Below are 22,000 nucleotides of genomic sequence, written 5' to 3'. Positions count from 1 at the left end.
TCCTCACTCTCGGCCGTACCAGGGCATTTGTATATATTATTGTTCATTTTATTCGAATATAGTGATGAATTATTCTTGTGTTAAATGGAATAATTTTACAAATCCATCAAAATCTATTACAGTTTTCTTGGTTTGACTCTTTTTTTCTTATTATTATTATTATTATCTAGAACTAAATTAAAATCATCGTCTTCAAATAATAATAATTTTATACTGCCATTAAATATCTATTTACAAATGTTTAACAATAAAACAGATCAGATTTCATATTTATCTTTTCCATTACAAACTACATCACTCATCTCTTATTTTTCAATTATTCCAACAAAATAATGGAGATATAATAAACTAAATAAGTTAATGGATTATATTTCTTCATGTTTTAAATTTCTTAAAGATCCGTAGGTTTCATAATTCATTTCATATTGTTCTAAGTTTGTTTGTTTGTTTTTTATTCCTTTTATAAAATGTATCAGTTATTTAGTTAGGTAGTTGAGTATTTCTCTTTTTTCTTCTTGTAAACGATTGTTTTTCATTTAATTTATTAATTTTTTATTTATTTATTGTTTATTGTATTTGTAGAACACATTTAGAATCAGCTGTTTTAGAAATTATCTCTACAACACCTGAACGTCAATTATCATTATTTAATCCTCAATGTATTGAAAGAAATTTACAAACTAATGAAAAATGTTTAAATGATACTATGAATTCTTATTTAATACGAGATAATTCATTAGATAATTTAGATAATAATACTCCTATGACAGATTTACAAGATCATGAACGTGAAAAAGCTTTTCGTCAATCACGTTCATATGGATTTTTATTATTAATAGCTGTTGGAAATTTAGCTATTGTTTATTCAGAATTATTTTGTTATTTTCTTTTAATATTTAATCATATGCATTCAGCATCATTATTATCATTACCTTATCCATTGATGGTATTACTATGGGGTATGTTATCTGTACCACGTCCAACAAAAACATTTTGGATATTTTTAATCACTTACACTGAGGTAAACATACTATATATATACTACTCATTAGTTTCCATTATTTATTCTTTTTTACCGTGATGTGTAGTAGTTGCGTGTAACGACTAAGAGCTTAGAAAATGAAACTACTGATGATATATAGTTTTGTTTTATTGAATAATCATTATCATTTACCGTTCCTTGTATTTCATATTGATGATTTAAATTTGTTTTAAGAACTTCCTTAAATAGTAATTTATTATTTTAATGATTTATATTTTCCCTTTAATATCGCCATTTAGTTATAAGTTTTTATTACAGTTGGAAAGTAGCTAAAAATTGGATTTGAAACAGGTGTTTCGTCATGCTTGAAACTCGTCAACCGGACAACGGTGATACACATGATCTATATATTACTATGGGTTTTAAAGCAAAACTCATTCTTCAGGATCCATTCTGAATTCGAGTCATTTTACAAGTTGTTTTAAAATAAATTTTTATCAAGCTATGACGTATATACACGACAATAATCTTTAAAATGAAATCTAAAGTGAAAAAAAGAACTCGCATAAGCCACTGGGGTTCACATAAATCGTGATTAAGACGACTTTAAGTTCGCACTACGTCGTTATCTTCGTCTTGGATAATCAATATTATATATGTTTTCGTAATGCTGACTGTATTCTTTCAAATCGGAGTTACAAATGCTGTGAAATCGACTCAATATTTGATAATTAAATGCTTTAACTACTGAATTACGCTGCTTTAATCAGCGTATATTTCATTTTTGAAACAATTATTTCCTTTAACTTGTAATGATACGGATTTATCCCATTGTTGATGTTTTGACTTAATTTGATCAGTTTAAGTTTGTATTTATGGATCCTATGTGGATCTCTTCGATATAGCCATTATGACAATCATACATAAAAGAGATGGAATACGGTTAGCAATGAAATCCAGAACACACGTCTCGTTTTATTTCGGGTTCAATTTCATCCAGCTGATGTGTCTGAAATATAATAAAATACACGTCCTAGATTCCACTGCTAGCCGCATTCCACCTATTTAATGTAAATTCGTCCCCTTTATAAATCTTGATAATTTATTCTACTCATTGCTCTTTCGAAGTAGACTTTGTCATTATTGTTATTAGTATTATTATTTATTTCATTTATTTAATATCTATTTTTATTCTTCTTTTTTACTCTATAGATTGTTATTGTAATAAAGTATATATTTCAATTTAAATTTTTCCATTTCAATGATGCTATATTAAGGCCAACGGAATCAGCTGAACCATTGTGGTTACCTCGTATAATTGGTGTAAATAAAAATGATGATTATGCTGTATTTGATTTAGTACAATTAATTAGTTTATTCTTACATAGAGGATATTTAAAAAATAATGGTCTTTGGCGTGATGACACTGAATTCACACATGATCTTGAATTAATTGTACAAGAAAACAAAGCAGCTGTAAGTAGTAGTAGCGACTTTATGTCTTTTATTTCTCTAACGTTTTAAAGTACATTTTTATTTATTATCAATATAATAAATGTACTTTTGATATTAATCATAAAATTATGGTAAATATATGATGAATGAATTAAGATTATTATTCCAGGTAACCTTTTATTGTGTATTGTCAAGTTAATGGTCTATGTCAATTGTTATCATCCTCAACATATTTATCCTCGTCTCTTGTAATCCATTAGTAAGTATCTGAGATGAATTTAAAAAGAACATTATTCCATTCTATTCTCACAATGTAAAGATTTTCATATAATATTTTCTTCCCTATGAGTTATACGATACAAATGTATGGAAATTATCGTATAAATAGTTTTTCGAGAGCGATGGTCTAACGATTCAAAATACTCAATTTCAAATGCTAATTCCATTATGTCTCCTTCAGTTCTAATTCAAAACCAAATACACAAACTTGTTATTGGTAAAGAAACTACATTAATTCATTATTTCATATCTGAAAATCGAATTTATAACAAAACTTTTACAAAAGCTATTGCTATCCTACTCCAAGGACATATATTTTTGGATAAGTAATAATCATGTCGACCAATATAAGGAAGTAGATGATATGATCTATGACTAACGATCAGTTTCTAGTGTCGTTTATTATTTTCCTCACATATGTTTATTTCTTTATGAATATTAATTTGTTACTTGTTTTCAATGATTGCTAAAAGGTCTAAAAGTTGAAATTTTATTGTTTTATTCCATCATGTTATATCTTATTGGTGTAATTATTCTATCTTCCTAACTATAAATGTATACATGTTTAGTATACAATAGAATGTTCATAGCTTAAAATATCAAATATTTCATTAATATTCATTTTAATGTATACACTGTAATTGCAAAAAATTAAATAAGGTAATGTGTTAGGTGTTTTGTCAACAGTTATTTTCGCTTATTCCCTATAATTTTTATGCTAGATAATGTTTTATAAACATTTAGTAACTCACCCTTAGCAGATTAATTCTAGTATACATTGCCTTTAAATCTGCGATGAGGTGGATAAAAGGATTCAATAATAAATTTATTGGGAACATTCAAGGCTCTAAGCAAATACATCAGTCTTTTTTGAATAATTAAGGCAAATAATGTATGAGAATAAATAATGTCAGAGTCGATAGATCATATTAGCCCCTCTATAACTGATTAATAGCATATTAAGTGAATTGCATTACTAAATCATATAACAATAAAATAGGATGAAACAGAGATGTTCAGTGTTTTTCCTGAATTTCTAATGATTCTCTGACTGATACCAATCCATGCTGATCCAGTTGAATAAGTCTTCTATTTTCAAAACCAATATAATTTTGACATAGTCAACCAAGGTGATTTCATACTATACAACCATTGTTATTAACATCATTTTCATTACATTATCTTAATTTATCAAGAAGAATCACCTGTTTTGAAGGTAAATGTTTATAATCCTCCGTCTACAGATGGGAATTTTCGATTTTTAGAAATAATTATTTCCAGTTCTAATTTGGTAAGATGTTGTCTATGTGATTACATATGTTCTACTTAATTAGTTTAGTTTTTTGTCTTTTTTTCCTCTCAAGCAATTGTTTTTTATTTTGTTTTCCTTTACGATTACTACCTATTAGCAGTTATCTTGTTCAAAGCAAGGAACAAGGTGAGCATTTATATTATATATTTGTATTTTTTCCGTAAATGGTTTTTTGCTTTCATCTAAAATTTAACTTATTGATTGTTAGTTAAGTTCAGTATTTCGTCGTAAATAACAAAGTAAGATTGTAGTAATCGATAATTTTTTTTGTGGTAGACTAACGATTCAGTTAATCAGTCATAATTAACGTAGATCTCAAGCTACCATGCAAATCAGACTAATGGTTTGTTCTTCAATGGGTAATCAAACTGTAAAATTAATATATATCTTAGCTCTTGGTCACTAGTCTAATCATCCCGTTTTATCGTTAAGTGTTGAATCCGACCAAGCGCTGTTCTAATTGCTCCGTATGTTTTGTAAATTAATTATACAATAAACATATTGCATAGCACGTTAAATAACTGTTTAAATAATCTCTGAGTTTACTGTTATTCGTTTTTCATAGACAATAATTTCTCTCTAAACAATTACGTTTACTTGAAGTGATAATATTTCTTGAACAATGTTTTCTTTATAGTTCACGACAATTAGCATCGTCCGGTTTTTGTCTGAATAAATCAAAAACAGATCTTGGGAAAGATGATGGACTATTTACTGGTGGGCGTAATGCATTTGTTCAACTATATCCTCAAACCTCACACTATTCTACTACTACTTCTAGTGGGGGTCCAGGTGGTAAGACGTGGAATCCACTGGTAAAACTTAAACGATTCTATCTGAAAATGACTGACCCAAGATATAATAAGAAAGTCGATGTTTATATTTACATGTTTCTTTGTGAATTTATCGCTTTTTGGATTATGATATTTGGTTATGTATCATTTGGACCAAGTGTAAGTTTATTTTCTGTTTCTCTCTCTATATCACTTAGTTGTCATTCCTTTGCTTATTTTACTTGAATTTCTAAATTTTAATGTTTGATGTGAACTGTGGAGTTTAGTTTTTAAATTTATTTATCTAGTCTTATTGTTTATAGGATAATGAATGTTCATTTTTTATCGGTTATACATAATACGGATTATCTGCATTCATTATTAAAAATCTTGGGATGTATTCTATAGCATAAAAGTTGTGCACATGCCAGTTCTCTCATATGTAACGCAAATCTCTCACTGAATAAATTCAGTCTATATACAACTTTAATGTCTTCCTAATTTTTAAATGGATCTAAAGCATACGTATATAACGTCATTCATAGTATGAATTTTCATAATTAATTTGATGTTTTTCCTTAGTTGGAGATTTCACTCCATATGTATCCAGCTTTTTTTTCGAATAGAATGTATCATGAAATATTCTGTTGCATATCGATGTTTGAACTTACAGTTTTCTGCTATAATATCTTCGATTCTATTCAATTTGGTTTATCTGTTTTATTGAAAAGTATCGCTGCTAAAATTCCATATAGTTTATCTTTAATGCATTATGCCATTTAACTTAGAATAATTTTTTAATATTTTATATCATATTGCACACTTTATCTTTAATGATTTGTCTTTTGTTTTAAAATTTAATTATTTATAGACTGGAATGGGTGATAATGCATTTGAATTCCTAAAATCAAATAGAGTGAGTTTTCATTCAACTTATATTACTATTAAAAAAGAAATCAGCACATTTTCAATATCAATGAGTTATTACTCTGATACGACGTGAAAATAGGAAACATACTTAAGTTGTATTGTGGCCTATATGATCAGGTCGTCATTACAGTAGACGATTTATCCTCTATCTCTAATCCCGTCATCGATAAGTTCGCCTATATTCCTCGTAGAACTAGTGACTTATTTACCAAACGACTCATCGATGAGTATACAACAACTGAGACCTTAATACTCACTGGACTTTGAGCTCTTTCTAACCTAGTTACTACTCAGAAGATGAAGCGAAAAAACAGATCAATTCTCTACTGCACTATACTCAATAATTACTCAAAACTCATACGATAATATACCTAAAGTTCCTGATTACACATTGACACAAATAAAAAAAGATATGTACGTAGCTTAATAATAATTTATAGAAATTTATAGTAATATAGAAATAATGAATCAATAATCTGGTACAATAAGAGTTATGACGTCGATATATGGGCCATACGATAGCTTAGAAATGGGCTAATATAGAAATACAACCATCCATGAGCTTAGTTATGCAATAAAAGTATCAACTTGAAACTTTGGTCCGATACATTTACTTTACTCTCCACATTATATATCGTACCAAATTCTAAGATTTCTGGGTTACACATATAGTTGGGAATATACATTACACTATAACGTGGTTGTAGGATAACAGTCCATATTTTTGTGAAACAAGTCGAAAAAACAGATGATTATCACGACTTAATGCCATATAGTATTTTTTGCCTAATTGTTTCTACTACCACTGATACTCCTATTACTTCGACTACTTTGTCTTTTCTCTTGATGGTTTAATTCCTCCGTGCTGTTATATTGTGTAGCAATACCATTGACTATGATATCTTTTCGTTCTTCACTTTCACATCTACAGTTTTTTGTATGGTATACTATTGGAATATGGAAATAATTCGAATCCTTGGATCAGTTGATTTTCATTACTTTATTATTATTTATTTATTTTAACACATAGATATTGGTACAAGAATGCACCAAATACATACGCGCCACACAAATCTCATTTGATATGTGTGAGGGCTGTGATACTGCCCTGGTGCCCAAACCAAAACAGGTGGTTTCCTTAGGAGGCCACTCCCCGAGCCTTCGACCTGAAGGTCTGATCCACAAGGTAGTGGAGCATCGTATGGAGATGCGGTCCCATGGGAGCCGGTGACCAACAATTGGTTCACACGCCAATTGTTCCTTTAGGATACTGGAGCCCATGTGCACCATTGGTTTGGGATCCGGTTAAAGCGCCGGACATTTACTTTTCGTCCTCTCATTTTCGTAAACAACAGTAGTGCCACGAGAAGGCAGTGAGTAGGACTTCCCTAGCAGAGGCTATATACGCGTGGCCATGTGAGAATATTTGGAGAGGGAGAGCGGAACTCTCCTCACTCTCGGCCGTACCAGGGCATTTGGGGGCAGAATAAGATATTTTCACATGTACACCTGAATATTACTAATACTTAGACAGATTTATAGGTAGATGTGTTATTTTATGTTTAAAAAAGTATTTTCATATCATTTCTAATAGTAATCCAGTAAATTGTTTCGTTTTTTAAGATTTATGTATTTTTTTCGTTTTGCCAGGTTCCTCTACCATTTATATCAATGCTTCTTGTTCAATTCATCTTTATTATAATTGATCGTGGTTTATTCCTACAGAAACAAGTTCTTGGAAAATTCATCTTTCAAATTATTCATGTTGTACTAATTCATGGATGGTTATTTTTTATTTTACCTCATATTACAAGATCGTACGTTGTTCCTGTGATAATAATAATTATTATTTTCATGTTACTATATGTAACTTTTTTAAATCACTCAAAGATTATAGTTATGAATTTAGTGTAGTTTGTAAAAGGTAAATGTGATATATACACATAAATATACATACCTACAGAGATGCTGGTAAATGTTATTCACAACAGTAACAAAAGCTTCACAAATTAGAACTTCTAATTTTAAAGTAAATAACGCTACTACCACCATATATAAATGTACAAATAAAAGAAAGTTTAATTTTAAGCAGTGAATTTACTTAAAATCTGTAATATTCACTAATTTAGTTATGTATGCAAAATGTTGTTGATAAAACATTATTTATGACCTAATTAAGTACTAGAATCACTCTGAGCAATATTACCTAATATGTTATGATAAATTGGCATATTTTACAAGCAATTTGTATAAATCTTTCTTATGGAATTTCAACAATTAACTGACGGTGGAATGGACATTTTGATTGTCAGATATTCAGTAGGAAGTGAAAAGAGAGAAACCTTAAGTATTTATGGAAAATATTTATGATCAATCATTTAGATAAAGGTAACGTTAATATTGGGATATATGTAGGTACGTCTGAATTTTGACATTATATACTCACAAGATGAGATTATGAAAATTAAAACCATAGTGGTAATATCAGCGATATTTGTTGTCCCAACTGCTTCATTTCCTGAAAATATGTCATCCTTACCTGGTTCTCTACGTCTAACCCAAACGCTAACCCACTTTTTAATTTCAACATACATCCATGTTTTAAAGCTTCGATGATCGAATTCTGATAGCTTGCGTATATCCTTTATTTTCAAAGTGCGCGTTTCACAACTATAAATTAGGCTAGAACCAACTGCTATGAAGTATACTCGTCCTTTATTTGGGAGATGAACATCTTGCTTATGGAACGAGTGTTGCAAGTTGAGCAAAACCAACCAAGCTTTCTCAACTCCGTGTTGAGACTTCGTCAGAAACCAGCCCACCAGGACCTGAAGTGGTCAACGTGCTTAATTAATTAACTTCCTGTCAATTGTTTTTGGCGTTAACCTAATCCAGTCTTAAAGTAACAATTTGTATTTAAAGGCGGAGAAATACATCAAACTATGCTTGCATTGTTACGCAAGGTGATCAAGGTTTACTTTGTTAGCACTTTCACCAAACAGAATCATATCATCTGCATATTCCAAGTCAATCAGTTTATCTCTTTGTAAGAAATTGATTCATGAAAGGTCATATAATGAAGGCGTTATCTCTAAAAGATTTCTATGACGAGGTTTAATAACAGTGAAGAAAGTGGGCAATCCCGACGAACATCTGTATGTTATCAGTTTTGACGAAAGTCCGGTATAAGTTGTGACTGGAAAACTAATGTTCAAGTAGAAAGCTTTTACAAGGATCATATTCTTAAGTACGTCACTGTGGTCCTTGGAAATTAACCTAATTTGGAGAACTCTTGATAACCAACAAGTATTTAATAACGATTCTCTTATTTTGATACAATCAATCCATATTTTTGCTACATTGCATGATCTAATAATTTTCTCTTAATTTTTTTAAAATGCATTTTGAGGAATATTTTGATGTATTTCAAGTCTAGCAACAAATATTTATGAATGTATTCTTAACATTTAATTCCATTTAGCCCATTTACTTCTGGTCTGGCACCTCAATTGTTATATTTGATTAAATGTGTATATTTTTCTCTATCGGCCTATCAAATTCGTAGTGGTTATCCTCGTCGTATATTAGGAAACTTTTTAACTAAAAACTACAATTACATCAATTTAGTTTTGTTCAAGGGGTAAGTTAATTTTCTACTTATTCTTATTTATTTATTGATCAGTGAGTAACATAGCTTCCATGTTTTCAGGATTTAATCAACGTTACCCATTACGAACTGGCTGGAGTTAGAGAACTAATAAAATCCAGGAAGTACTAAACGATTATTTTATCCTATTATGAAACTCTTTAATAGTGTACATCCCCAACTTCACCAGAGATCGATCCAATAGGTATTAGGTCTCACTGTGAATGCTTAAACTTAAGATTATCAAGTTAGTATCCAGTTGTTTATATTTCTAATCGAACTAAGTAATCGAATATAGGTTGGAGGTTATTAACACTACTCCGGTCAACAAACCAAAGTAAGCATAGCAAGGTCCTAACATACGAATCAATAATTCAAGTTTAATTTCATCAGTCCTCAAACCATATCTCTATTTGTGGTTTTTAAACATCTGCTTATTTCATCAGATCATATCAGGTATAATATCAAACAGTGTAAATTAAGAAGTAATTACTGTATATCCTAAGTATTCAGTGATTTAAGCCTCTTGAATCACTTTGTTTCATCAATAACTTTCTTATCCGTATACTGACTTCGATTCTACCGGAGATATTGTTCAATTTACTCATTTATTTTCTGTTATGAAGACTGTTTATCATATTTACTTACTTTATTTTCCAGGTACCTACTGGTTCCATTTTTGTATGAACTACGAAATGTAATGGATTGGATGTGGACTAGTAGTGCTTTATCTTTATATCATTGGATGGAATTAGAAGATGTTTATTCGAAGATATTCATTCTTAAATGTTGGCGACGTTCAGAATTAGCTTATCCTACACCAAGAGGACAAAATCGTGATACCAGTAAAAAAGCATTAACTGGTGGTTTATTACTATTATTCTTTTTCATTTGTTTCTGGGGTCCAATGGCATTGACTTCATTCATTGGTGCTACATTCGATGTGAATCCGCCAGTGTTATGTACTTTCAGCTTTTCATTTGGAGGTTTTCCGGTATGTTGTTATTGTTTCATTTCTGTTAGGAGTTTGTGTATATGTGATAAAACTCACAATGCAGTAAATAGTTGATTAGAATCTACACTTAGCCTTGTTCTGATCATAGAATATTGGGTTCGTTTAGCCGATTAAAGGTTTGGATAGAAAGATAATTGAAAGAGAGGAAGTAACAGATCATAAAACTTATCATTATATGCATATATAAACTTAATTTCATGAGGACAATGAACGTTATTTAACGTCTTCATAAATATTTTCCGGAAGAGGTGTGCAAGCACAAACTTTATATGAATATTAACTAATTAAGACAAATTTTTCTTTTCTTCCTAATTGTTAAGACGTAGAAGTCATCTAAGAGGAATTAAACGAAATTATTTTTAAAACTATAAAGTGTGAAAAAAGCCACAAGAAAATAGACCAGACTCATTTACGTAGGATATTTCTCAACATAAAATTCTATGAAATGAAAATGATAAAGTCTTGGGTTCTGGGATTATGATTGGTCAGTACAAAAGAGTCCCATACTAAAACGAAACAGTTGTCCAATGCTTTCTGACTTTCGATTGTACCTCAACTGCAGTCAATCTGAAATTAACGCAACTAACAAATTAAATTCCTCAAAGCCTCTTCATCTAAAGTAATAATAGTAGTTCGATGTATAAATAAGATATATATATATAACGGTATACAGAGCTGAGAATTAAAGTTCAACTTCATCATAGACCTACTACTGGGAATAACGTTCTCGTCGTCTGAATTTTCGAGCATTCATCTCATACCAGGAGGTCCACTTATCGACTTAGAGTAGGCAGATAACGTAGTCCTGTTTGATAAAGACGCTGGTAAAATGCAGAGTCCTTTGGTAGCATTGAGTGACAATGCCTCGATGTTTGGAATGGGTTTCTCCCCCTCTAAATACAAATCGCTGCTTCAGAGCTGGCCTGCGTCAACACCTGAATTAAGGATAGGGAGTGAAGTAGTCGGACGTGTCGACAACCTCATTTACCTTGAAAGTCTGATCAACCCTAATTGGTTGGTGTCTGACGAAAATCTCTGGACGGATTTAGAAAGCTCGTTTGACGTCTGCCAACTTACATCTCTTGTGGCGAAGGCGAGATATCCGTCTATCAATTATGGAATGAGAATATTGCGCTGCAGTTCTTTCAAGTAATCCGTTTCCACAGGCTTTCACACAAAACTATCTCGCCAGTTCTCCGACTATCCTACCTGTATTAATTCATTGTTTTAATAAATCTTAAGCAACATTTATCTTATACTCTCAATTTTTATGTTTAAGAATTCATTAGTTGGAGTTTATTCACAGTAATCTAAACTATAAAGAACATTTAAAGGATTACTATTTGTTGCTTCAATTCACTTCCTCTTGTTTGATCAAAATTTGTTTACTTTATTGTTCTCTTATTCAACAGCCTACATTCGAGTTTACTTCACGCGAAGGGAATATATTCACTGTAAATTCATCTGAATTAAACAATTTTATTCGTTGTCACGAAAAAGACAAGGTAAAAAGTTCGATGTAAAAAAAGATGGTTTAATTTCAATTTTATCAAATTCACTGAAATGACCTAATCACATAACTAGTAACCTTACCATATTCATTGATTAAATAAATTTGGTCAGTAGTTTGTTTATGTGTGACTTATAACTTATCATTCAAGTACTCATTTGGTCTACACGTACTTCGTATAAATTTAGTTCTCATCGATTTCCGTGTTTTAATGATAGAATATATAAATACGCTGTTTAAGCTTCGGATATGACCTATTTAATGTTACGTTGTGGTACGTTATTGGGAAGAAGTAAGATATGGCATGATGAGATTTAGGAACTAAGGATCTAAAACAAAGCGCGAGCAAACCTGCTTCACTGCGAACGATTTTGAGTCGTGTTACTCAAAATCTCTCTAACCAATGGTTATAGTAGTCACGCAGACCGACGACAGTTGCTATAAATGACCGTTTCCAGTACCTAGTAGCGATTTATAGATTTTCTATTCTAGGAAAAATTGAGTTTATCATATTCTTATGTCCATACACACTCGTTTTTCAAACACTGATTTCTATTCGATGATCTTTAAAGAAGCAACAGTCTAAATTGAATTTTGAAATTTAATTCCTAATCAATTGGTTTATCTCAATATTTCATTATGAATCGTGTTTTGTTGCTTTATCGTATTGGTATTATTATCGTATTGTACGTTATTTGCAAACTACATTAGGACTTGAGTGAATCCAAATGATTCGGCTTTCACTTTGTGGATTTTACCTTTACAATCCATATCGCAAACATATGTGCTTGTTTAGCTGCATACTATCACTAATCATATCATAGAAGTTGTAAATCTGGAAATCGGTTTTACAAACCTTAATCTTCTTTGCTAGACTACGTCAGTATCTTTTAAATATTTATGTTATAGTGAAATCTTAAGATGTTTTTTTGCTTTTCGATATTTTTTTCTAGCAAACATTTGGGTTTCTACATAATTTTGAATGGAATGATCTACGCTATGTGACAATCGATGGTTTTTCTGGTAATATCTGGGCTATCACACCACCGTCATATCAAGCATTATTAATGAAATTACGTTCTCCTGAATCAGATTTACTATTACATTTTCATATGAAATGTCGCAGGTACTGTTATTTTAATATTTTTCTATTGTTTGGTTGTTCTTTATATATGTATTGAATTTCCTCTTTGTTACACTATGATCATGAAAAATGGTGGGTAATGAAAGCAAAGGTAAATAAAAAGGCAGATGAAATGGAGAATAGTTGACAACATTTTCCACTTATCAAAGAAATAGGCATTAAAATATCAATTGTCTATCAGAAGAAAACAGGACCATGATCTACGCTTAGCTCAGATAATTGGCATAATGAGTGGAACACTTCAAACAAACAGTACAACTGTTCTCCAGCTACCATCTAGTTACTCAATATTCCAAAACAACTAGAACAAAAGACAAGCCATTTGGCAGTTAAAAAAGTAATAGTGTAAAGCGATGACAAAAATTGGACCCTGATAGATTAATGTCAGAGACCTTTAAGGATAAGGATCCAGTTTCAGAAGTTAGATTGACTGAGTTACTAACTTAAGTCTGGAGACTAAACGCTTTGATCGCTGATCGCCCCAGTTCATAAGAAAGAGATAAAACTGTCTTGTGATAACCACGGAAGAATCATTTCGACTAATATTGTGTGTAAAATATTAGCTTCAATAATCATTCAACACCTAATTAGAGCTAATGAACAGCGAACCTACGAAAAACAAGCTGATTTCAGATGTGTATGGATGTGTTTCTCAGTTAATCATTCTTTATGCGGTTCTCGACTTTGGACATACCTGCCAATCTAACAACTTAAAGCGATCTTAGGTTCTTCTTTGATTATGACTGACTTATTGCTTATAATTTATCTCTGAAATTTGTTAATGATGCTACAGGTCAGTGATATAACTTTACAGATCGTTAACCCCCTTTATATTTTAATTTTTGTTAACTAGGGCAAAGTTAAAATTCAACTCCATACTAATGAACTTTAATTTCATGAACTGTACAATACCATCTAGAATTAAAGGGGATGTGAATTACTGTTACTCATTTTCACTGAAGGATATATTTTATATGCATAAAGCCTGTTCTATGGGGTAATAATAGTCGATTTATTACAGTTAACGAAAATCGACCCATCCATTCCTCTGTTTTTTTTATATTTATATTTAAATATCAGTTGACTAGAATATGTGTCTAATCTACTGGTTTGTTTTCCTCAGTTGTCATGAATTGTTTTACGGTTAATAAGTTATTGTTCAGTTTTCATTTGTATATGTCAAATAATGGACAGATTTATATCCATGTATATGTAGGAAAAAAGACTAAGTATGAGTAGAAGATGCTACGTCTAATCAATCATAAATGGACACAAACTGTTAGGATAAATTGAAATATCATGTATATATAAATTAGTATAAATTCCATTGTATATTTATTTATTTACTTTTAACAAACATTATTATTATTATTATTATTATTATTATTATTATTATTATTATTATTATTATTTGTAGATCAACAAAAGAAATTCAATCAAGTCATACATCAGTTGAAGATATATTTAGTCGTAAACTATCACCATCAGAAAAATTACAATTACTTATGGTGTTGAATTCTACAAATTCTATCTTTCCTTTATCTGATTCTAATAAAAATTCTTTATATAGAACATCTATAATGAATAATAATAATTATAGTATGTTAACAAGATCACATCAATCTCGAATTGATTCTGTTATATTGAATTCTGTATTGCCAAGATATGTTTTGCTTAAAAAAGATAAACTTCGTGGTGCTTTTGCTTTTCTTGGTGATCCACAAACTTATGTAAATGTTAGTTTTCATATACATCAAGATTTCATAAGTCATCAAGCATGGTGGGAATTAAAAGAGAAAATTAATAGTAGTTCATCATCTGATCCATGTTTTGAAGTGATTCGACATCCAACATTAAGTAATAATGCTGTTGAAGCGAATGTATTATCAATTCTCACTTTCAATGAACGTGTATCTGATAGCTTATTTGGTAAAGTATTCAACAACTATGGGTAATTTAAATCAGTGTATTTGTTAAAAGATATTACCATGTATTTTGATTTCTTTACGTGTTCATTATTTTCTGTAGTTTGATATATATATAAACACATTTAAATACTACTAATTTGGTTTGATACTTAACTTTTGGAGGTGTTATATTCTGTGAGCTAGATGGGTTTTTTTTTAAAGAAGCTTTAGACAATATCGTCAGCATATACGCTAAAGAAAAGCTATGAATCTAAACAGGAAATGAAAGTTTCTTGAGAATAGCTTTTCTGATGAATATTCGGTGATGCAAAACGTATGTTAATTACTTTCTATCTATCAAATACAGCCAAATAACATGGAAACATGTACTTTAAAATGTCCAGTTAGCTTATTTACTTATGTAGCTTCAGCTACTTAGTTGTGGGTTCAAACTTCATTCTACCTACTTCAGCTTGAACTAATAGGGCAGCATGACTGAACCTCGCGTTTTAAACGTTCTTGGATGCCAAATTTGTTTATTTGTATCTAGTTAATGAGTTAAAAATGATAAGAAATTTACTTATTAACTTTCTTCTAACCGTCTCCAACACTAATCAGCATTACGCGTCGTGGTAATCACTGGTTAGGCATGAGTAGTACGTGGCTCAATCATCTCAGTCGATGAAGGTTTACAACCTGATCAACTGATTTACTACCATTACCTAATACCCTGAGTCTAACATTACTGTTACTTACTCAGTGACCCAAGCAGATACGAGCAATATTTCAAAGACATATGTGATCAAATACCAGTAACTTACGAGTATCCTCTACCCTTAATGGTCATGTTTCGCATCCGGAATGTAAAAGAGAATGAACTACAGCGCAGTATTCTTATTCCATATTTGATAGACGGATATCTCTCCGCCATAGTTGATGTAAGTTGGCAAAAGCCTAACGGGCTTTTTGAATCTGTGTAGAGATTTCGTCAGACACCAAACGATTAGGGCTTATCAGACTTCTAAGATAAATGAAGTTGTCAATGCGTTCATTATGTGTAATCGTGACAACCTGAATACCGTATTCTCACCCTTTAACTTGTGTGTTTTTTTCTCATCAAATGATGAGCCGAAAAATGCAGAAGCTTTGCTCAAACAGGAGTTATTTGAGTTCATTCACGATAAATAATCATTGAAATAAGGTAACCTTTCTAGTATGACCTCTCACTCATTTTGTTATGAATCACGTTCGTGTCTGTTTATTATGATTAGTCGTTTTTTTAATAGTTTTATCGTTTACACTACTTGTTTTCTGATTTTTTTGTGTTCAAATGTATTCATTATAATAATGTCTTTTTTTCCTCATTTATCTTTTCCTTATTTTACAGTATCATTGGTATGTACGCTGCATACATATTTTTAGCAAGTCGGTTACTACGTACTGCGTACAGTAATATTTCTTATGTGATTCGTCTTGAAGAATTACCTCATGTAGATCGTATTTTGAATTTATGTCATGAAATTTATCTTGTACGTGAAAATAACTTATTATTATTAGAGGAACAACTAGTGGCAAAACTTTTCTTCCTTTATCGTTCATCAGAGACAATGATTAAATGGACTAGACATCCGAAACGTATTGTTGAAAGATTTACAAGTAAACCGACCGCTACTACTACTGATTTTACATTATCTCAAGAACCTCCCAACTCTCCACCACCCACCTCTCATCCTCATTCGTATAGTGGGTTTACGCATCCCTCAATGAATCAAGAATTCAGAAATATCAATAATCGAACGAATAGCAGACCACTTGTTCACTTTAGACGTGGTCATAACCCAGTCGATGACAGTAATTATCGTTTACCACCACCAACAACAACCACACTGTTGCCATCATCCTCACAATATCAATGATAATATCAAGACAATCATATAAAATCTTCAAATATTCACCCTCTAAACACTTCGTTAAGAATACAATGGCTTCGTACAAATAGTTTAATTGTTGAAACAAGATTAAATAATCTGAAATAAGATTGATTAAATCAAATCAATCTTTTCGCTAAGAAATTCATTTTGGAATGATTAGTTATTGTATATGTATATTCTAGTCGTAATCAACAGTTTTGATTACTCGTTTGTTTTTTTTCTTTCTCTATTCAAACTCTATCAATTCTTAATGTGTTAATATTATTGATTAAAAAGAGTAATTTGCATTTGTTATGTCAGTTTTTTTAAATATTGATTACTGTTTAGTGACTGACTGCTGATTAGTTCTTATTTGTTTTTGTAGTACATCAATTGTCGTTAGTTGTATTTCTCTTTAAGTTTCTACGTACATTTCTCTCTCTCTCTCTCTCTCTCTCTCTCTCTCTCTCTCTCTGCACATGCTATTGTGTATACAAACTATTCTATCAATTATCTTCAATCTATTCACATATCTTTGTCATTGTTATAATAATTCGTGAAATTTGCAAATTGCTCATTCCAATTTTATCTTTGTTTTCTTCTACTTTGTTATCTATTATTACCTTCGTCTTTTTCTCGCATATTACTCAATCGGTTTTCTTTAGAGAGATTCATGTTTTAATGTTTAATTGTAAAAAAACCCCAGTAAATTCTTCCTGTTATCGAATTATTGCTCTTTATCTGCAAAAAACCAAATGCACTGTTTTTCATTCCTGTATTGATTTCTTTATGTATATTTTTGGGTACTATGAGATGATCAAATTGAAAGTATATATATATATATATATATATATATATATATATACTCTCGTTTTAATGTACAATTAATAGATTGAATCAGATACTGATAACATATATACATCTGTATTATACAGATTGATTGATTGATTTTTCCTTCACTTTCTATCTCTTCTAATTTTTTGTTCTTACTTTTGTTTCTAACATAACTTTTGTTTGTTTTCGTCTCTGCAATCCATGTAATTCATATGCCCTTCTTGTTTGTTTATGTTAGAATATTGATATGTTCATGTTGAAAAATGTAGTATATATATAAACGAATGTAATATTTTGACTTATTAAAAAAAAGTTGGAAAGAGTGTAACAATTTCCAGATTAAGTGATGATAATAATAGTAATACTGAGTTGAATTTATTTATTATTTATTTATTTTAACACATAGATATTGGTACAAGGAGGCACCAAATACATATGCGCCACACAAATCTCATTTGATATGTGTGAGGGCTGTGATACTGCCCTGGTGCCCAAACCGAAACAGGTGGTTTCCTTAGGAGGCCACTCCTCGAGCCTTCGACCTGAAGGTCTGATCCACAAGGTAGTGGAGCATCGTATGGAGATGCAGTCCCATGGTGGCCGATGACCGACGATTGGCTCATACGCCAATTGTTCCTTTAGGATACTGGAGCTCATGTGCACCATTGGTTCGGAATCAGGTTTTTCCAACTCCCCTAGGTAGACTCTCCATGTCCACCAACCCGGGTAAAGCGCCGGACATTTGCTTTTCGTCCTCTCAATTTCGTAAGCAACACCCCCACTGAGGGAAGGCGGTGAGTAGGGCTTCCTTAACGGTGGTTGTATACACGTGGCCATGTGAGAGCATTTGGAGAGGGAGAGCGAACTTTCCTCACTCTCGGCCGTACCAGGGCATTTGGGGGCACCGAGTTGAATAGATATCAATATGTAATTTATGTCTATGTGAACAATGTATATAAATTTGTTTATTATAATTTGGTAGAGGTGTTGACAATATAAAGTTATTTTAATGGAATATTAATGAGTACAGATAAATAACAATGTAATACATCTGTTATCTCAAAATTAATTGATTTTTCTCTTTAATAATCGGCTGTTCACACTGATTGTATTTGTGTTGTATTTTGTGATTGTATTTCTGCACGAGTCTAAGATAATTGTTAACGATGGGACAATCGAACTTATTCTTATACGAACATATTTTACGGTGAACGCAATAGGACACGAGACTAAGCGTGACAACGCTCTATCGTTGATAAAACATATACTAATATCAAGTAGAGAAGGTGGGATATCCAAGACAGCCTAATAATCTGAATGAAATTGGAACGGAAGAATTGTCTCTTTATAGTAGCACCCGTCGAACTTGGAACAACAAAGTTAGCGGACTAAAAATGATAACATCCAATCAAAGAATAGCTAAGATCATTGCGGAAATATGAGCCTGAAAGTTGTCGTGAAGGTTAGCTTTCAAAACAGGAATTGACAAAAGATAATTCGAGCTTTCCTTAGCAATTAAGTTTTCTGACTAAATGAACTATAAAGGTTTTTATAATTGTTCCTAGTGGCTCTGTTTCCTACAACATGAAATTCTATTGGAATATGCAGAACTCATAGTGAGAACAACTTAGTGTATAAAATGTCCTGAAATTTATCTATCATGTCCGTTCTGAGGATACATATTATTACGACCACGACATATCTGGCAACATACATTATTTCGTGGTGAAGAAAACAGTGCAGCTAAAAGAAAATGAACTAAAGGAAATTTGCTTTTATTTTAGATATTTTAATTTCGGAGAAACCTGTTACTAGCAATCTAAATAGAAGTAGACTAACATTGACTTTAACACCGGTTTGTAATTCCTGTGGTTGTCAGTTGGTTGCAGTAAATAACCAAAATACTGTACTTAAATCCTTGGATCCCAACTTCTCAGTTCCAAGAACTCTTACACTCCACACAGAAAACTAGGGAAAATATATAGAATAAACTTCGACTCGAAGGTTATATGATTCACAAAAATGGGAAGTTCTTACAGTATTGTGTGATATCGGGATCCTAGAAAATTATGGGAAACATTTCAAAACGGATTATAACTTTAAAAATACTCCAGTCAGAATGGGAAAATAATCTATTGTTTTCTGGATTTCTCTCCGAAGCTTTTTATTAATGCTCATTGTTTGGTATCTCCAGCACTTTATCTGGCTGCTAGAGACTTTTGAGGAGTTATCGACAACTCCCAATAAACGATGCAGAGATAATTTAGAAACCAACTTTTTTGCTAAATGATAGCGACTAATTATCAAATTACATCACTTTGATCTGTAGGTTTCTAATTTTATTTGCTAAATCATAGTCTGTCTGAAATTCTAAAAAACGCCCTTGACCTTAAAATGAGTTGAGATCATATGAAATAAATAATCAATATCAATAGTATTTGCAGAAAAATCATTTCTCATGGAAACTTTCAATTGAATTTTAATTCATTTGTGTATATTAAAATTTTATTCCGGTAGCTAAGTGGATAATGCGATGGCACTTGAAGTGAACGGTACTGCGTTCGAGTCCTGAGATGGACATCAACTAAGTCTCAAATAAGACGAGACGCACATCTTGGATTTAGATATTAGTCATCATCCATTTCAGCATAAAAACTATATGAGACCATTTTTATAGTTTTCACTTCGATTCAATGAATCAGGTAGTAAAATCAGCTCCCACACTTAGAGTGTAGTTCATATTCAGGTATCTGAAGAATTATTCAATGAGTTTAATAATCATATTATCTTTATGGTTGAAACTAAGAGTATTTTTAACTTGACTTTAGACAAAAATGTTAATTAATCTAATTTTTCTCAATGCCTTCACAATAAATAACGACAATATGGTGAAATTTCTAATTTGTAATTGTTTTCTCTGCTTATGAATATTATGAATTCAATAAAGAATCTGAGTTAAAGCTGATTTGCTAAAGTAAATGGTAGTACAATGCTTTTTTTAAATGTGAACAAGGTTTGAACTTGTATCCGAACTGCTGAATGAGCTTATATTCTAGGCACTTAACATATTATATTGATAATGAGTAAAAGATAAGAATCTTTACTCAATCGAAAATCATAACTAATATGAAATCGATCTTGAAAATAACATTGTTTTCAATAACATTTATTTTGCTTAATAATGAACTCTCAAAAGACAGAGGAAAATCTTATTCTAAAAGTTTCTAGCTACCTATAATATAATACTGAATGATGAGAAATGTATTTACTGGTCACTAATCTTTAAGAATGCAATAAAAATGTAATTGACAATATTCTGTGACTGCTGATTACTGGTGTCTGACAAGTCGAATGAAATGAAAATCTTACGATTTTTTTTAGAGCGGACATTCAAATATTTAGGACTGTACTAAATACTAACTCCGCCTGTAGCTCTTCTAGAGTTACTGCCGGTCCCAAGCCCGGGTAAAGGAGGAGGGTTGGGCATGGGGTTAGCGTCCCCATCCCGTAGAAAACTAACTCGCTAAAAAAACGCTTACCAGAAAAAATAATTCAAACCATTTTAACTCTGCCCTGAGAGTTAGAAGGTCTTCACTTAGAAGAATTATGACGCTTCATGGTGAAAGCCGAGTTCGTTCGGAAGCCACGAGGCCGATGCCCCTTCTAACAACCAGAGCAAAAATTTTTATAGGTACATGGAACGTTAGAACAATGTGGGAAACCGGGAAGACCAGTCAACTTGCAACGGAAATGAGGAGATACAACTTAGCAGTACTGGGAATCAGCGAAACCCACTGGACCCAAGCTGGACAGAAAAGGCTAGCTACGGGAGAGATGCTGCTATACTCCGGTCACGAAGAGGAAAATGCTCCACACACTCAGGGAGTTGCTCTAATACTGTCCAAACTGGCACGAAATGCACTTGTAGGATGAGAATTTCACGGACCCAGAATCATCAAAGCATCATTCAAAACAAAGAAGGAGGGAATTACAATGAATGTTATCCAGTGTTATGCACCCACCAATGATAGCAACGATGACATTAAAGATCAATTCTACGAGCGGCTGCAGTCAATCATAGAGAAATACCCAAGAAAGGAGCTCACCATTCTGATGGGAGATCTAAATGCCAAAGTCGGAATAGACAACACTGGATATGAAGATATTATGGGACGACATGGACTGGGAGAGAGGAACGAAAATGGAGAAAGATTTGCAAATTTGTGTGCATTCAACAAATTAGTCATAGGAGGCACAATATTTCCACACAAACGTATACACAAGGCTACATGGATCTCACCGG

General features: G+C 31.6%; 1 protein-coding gene across 1 annotated transcript in view; it reads left to right on the top strand.

Annotated features, from left to right (window-relative positions):
• MS3_00003931 (uncharacterized protein) overlaps nucleotides 1-19,206 on the top strand; it is a 61,518-nt gene extending 42,312 nt beyond the window's left edge. The window contains exons 30-41 of the mRNA XM_051211807.1: nucleotides 583-1,021; nucleotides 2,195-2,458; nucleotides 4,126-4,154; nucleotides 4,666-4,981; nucleotides 5,673-5,717; nucleotides 7,382-7,548; nucleotides 9,213-9,371; nucleotides 10,038-10,371; nucleotides 11,805-11,897; nucleotides 12,856-13,028; nucleotides 14,464-14,997; nucleotides 16,341-19,206. Coding sequence (XP_051071911.1) covers nucleotides 583-1,021; nucleotides 2,195-2,458; nucleotides 4,126-4,154; nucleotides 4,666-4,981; nucleotides 5,673-5,717; nucleotides 7,382-7,548; nucleotides 9,213-9,371; nucleotides 10,038-10,371; nucleotides 11,805-11,897; nucleotides 12,856-13,028; nucleotides 14,464-14,997; nucleotides 16,341-16,869 — 3,082 coding nt within the window. The 3' untranslated portion in view covers nucleotides 16,870-19,206. The remainder of the gene's footprint in view (nucleotides 1-582; nucleotides 1,022-2,194; nucleotides 2,459-4,125; nucleotides 4,155-4,665; nucleotides 4,982-5,672; nucleotides 5,718-7,381; nucleotides 7,549-9,212; nucleotides 9,372-10,037; nucleotides 10,372-11,804; nucleotides 11,898-12,855; nucleotides 13,029-14,463; nucleotides 14,998-16,340) is intronic.
• Nucleotides 19,207-22,000: the final 2,794 nt, after the last annotated feature.

Source organism: Schistosoma haematobium, chromosome ZW, assembly GCF_000699445.3.
Source record: "Schistosoma haematobium chromosome ZW, whole genome shotgun sequence".
Taxonomy (NCBI): domain Eukaryota; kingdom Metazoa; phylum Platyhelminthes; class Trematoda; order Strigeidida; family Schistosomatidae; genus Schistosoma; species Schistosoma haematobium.
Note: the sequence above shows the minus strand (reverse complement) of the source record. Positions and strands in the feature narration are given on the sequence as shown.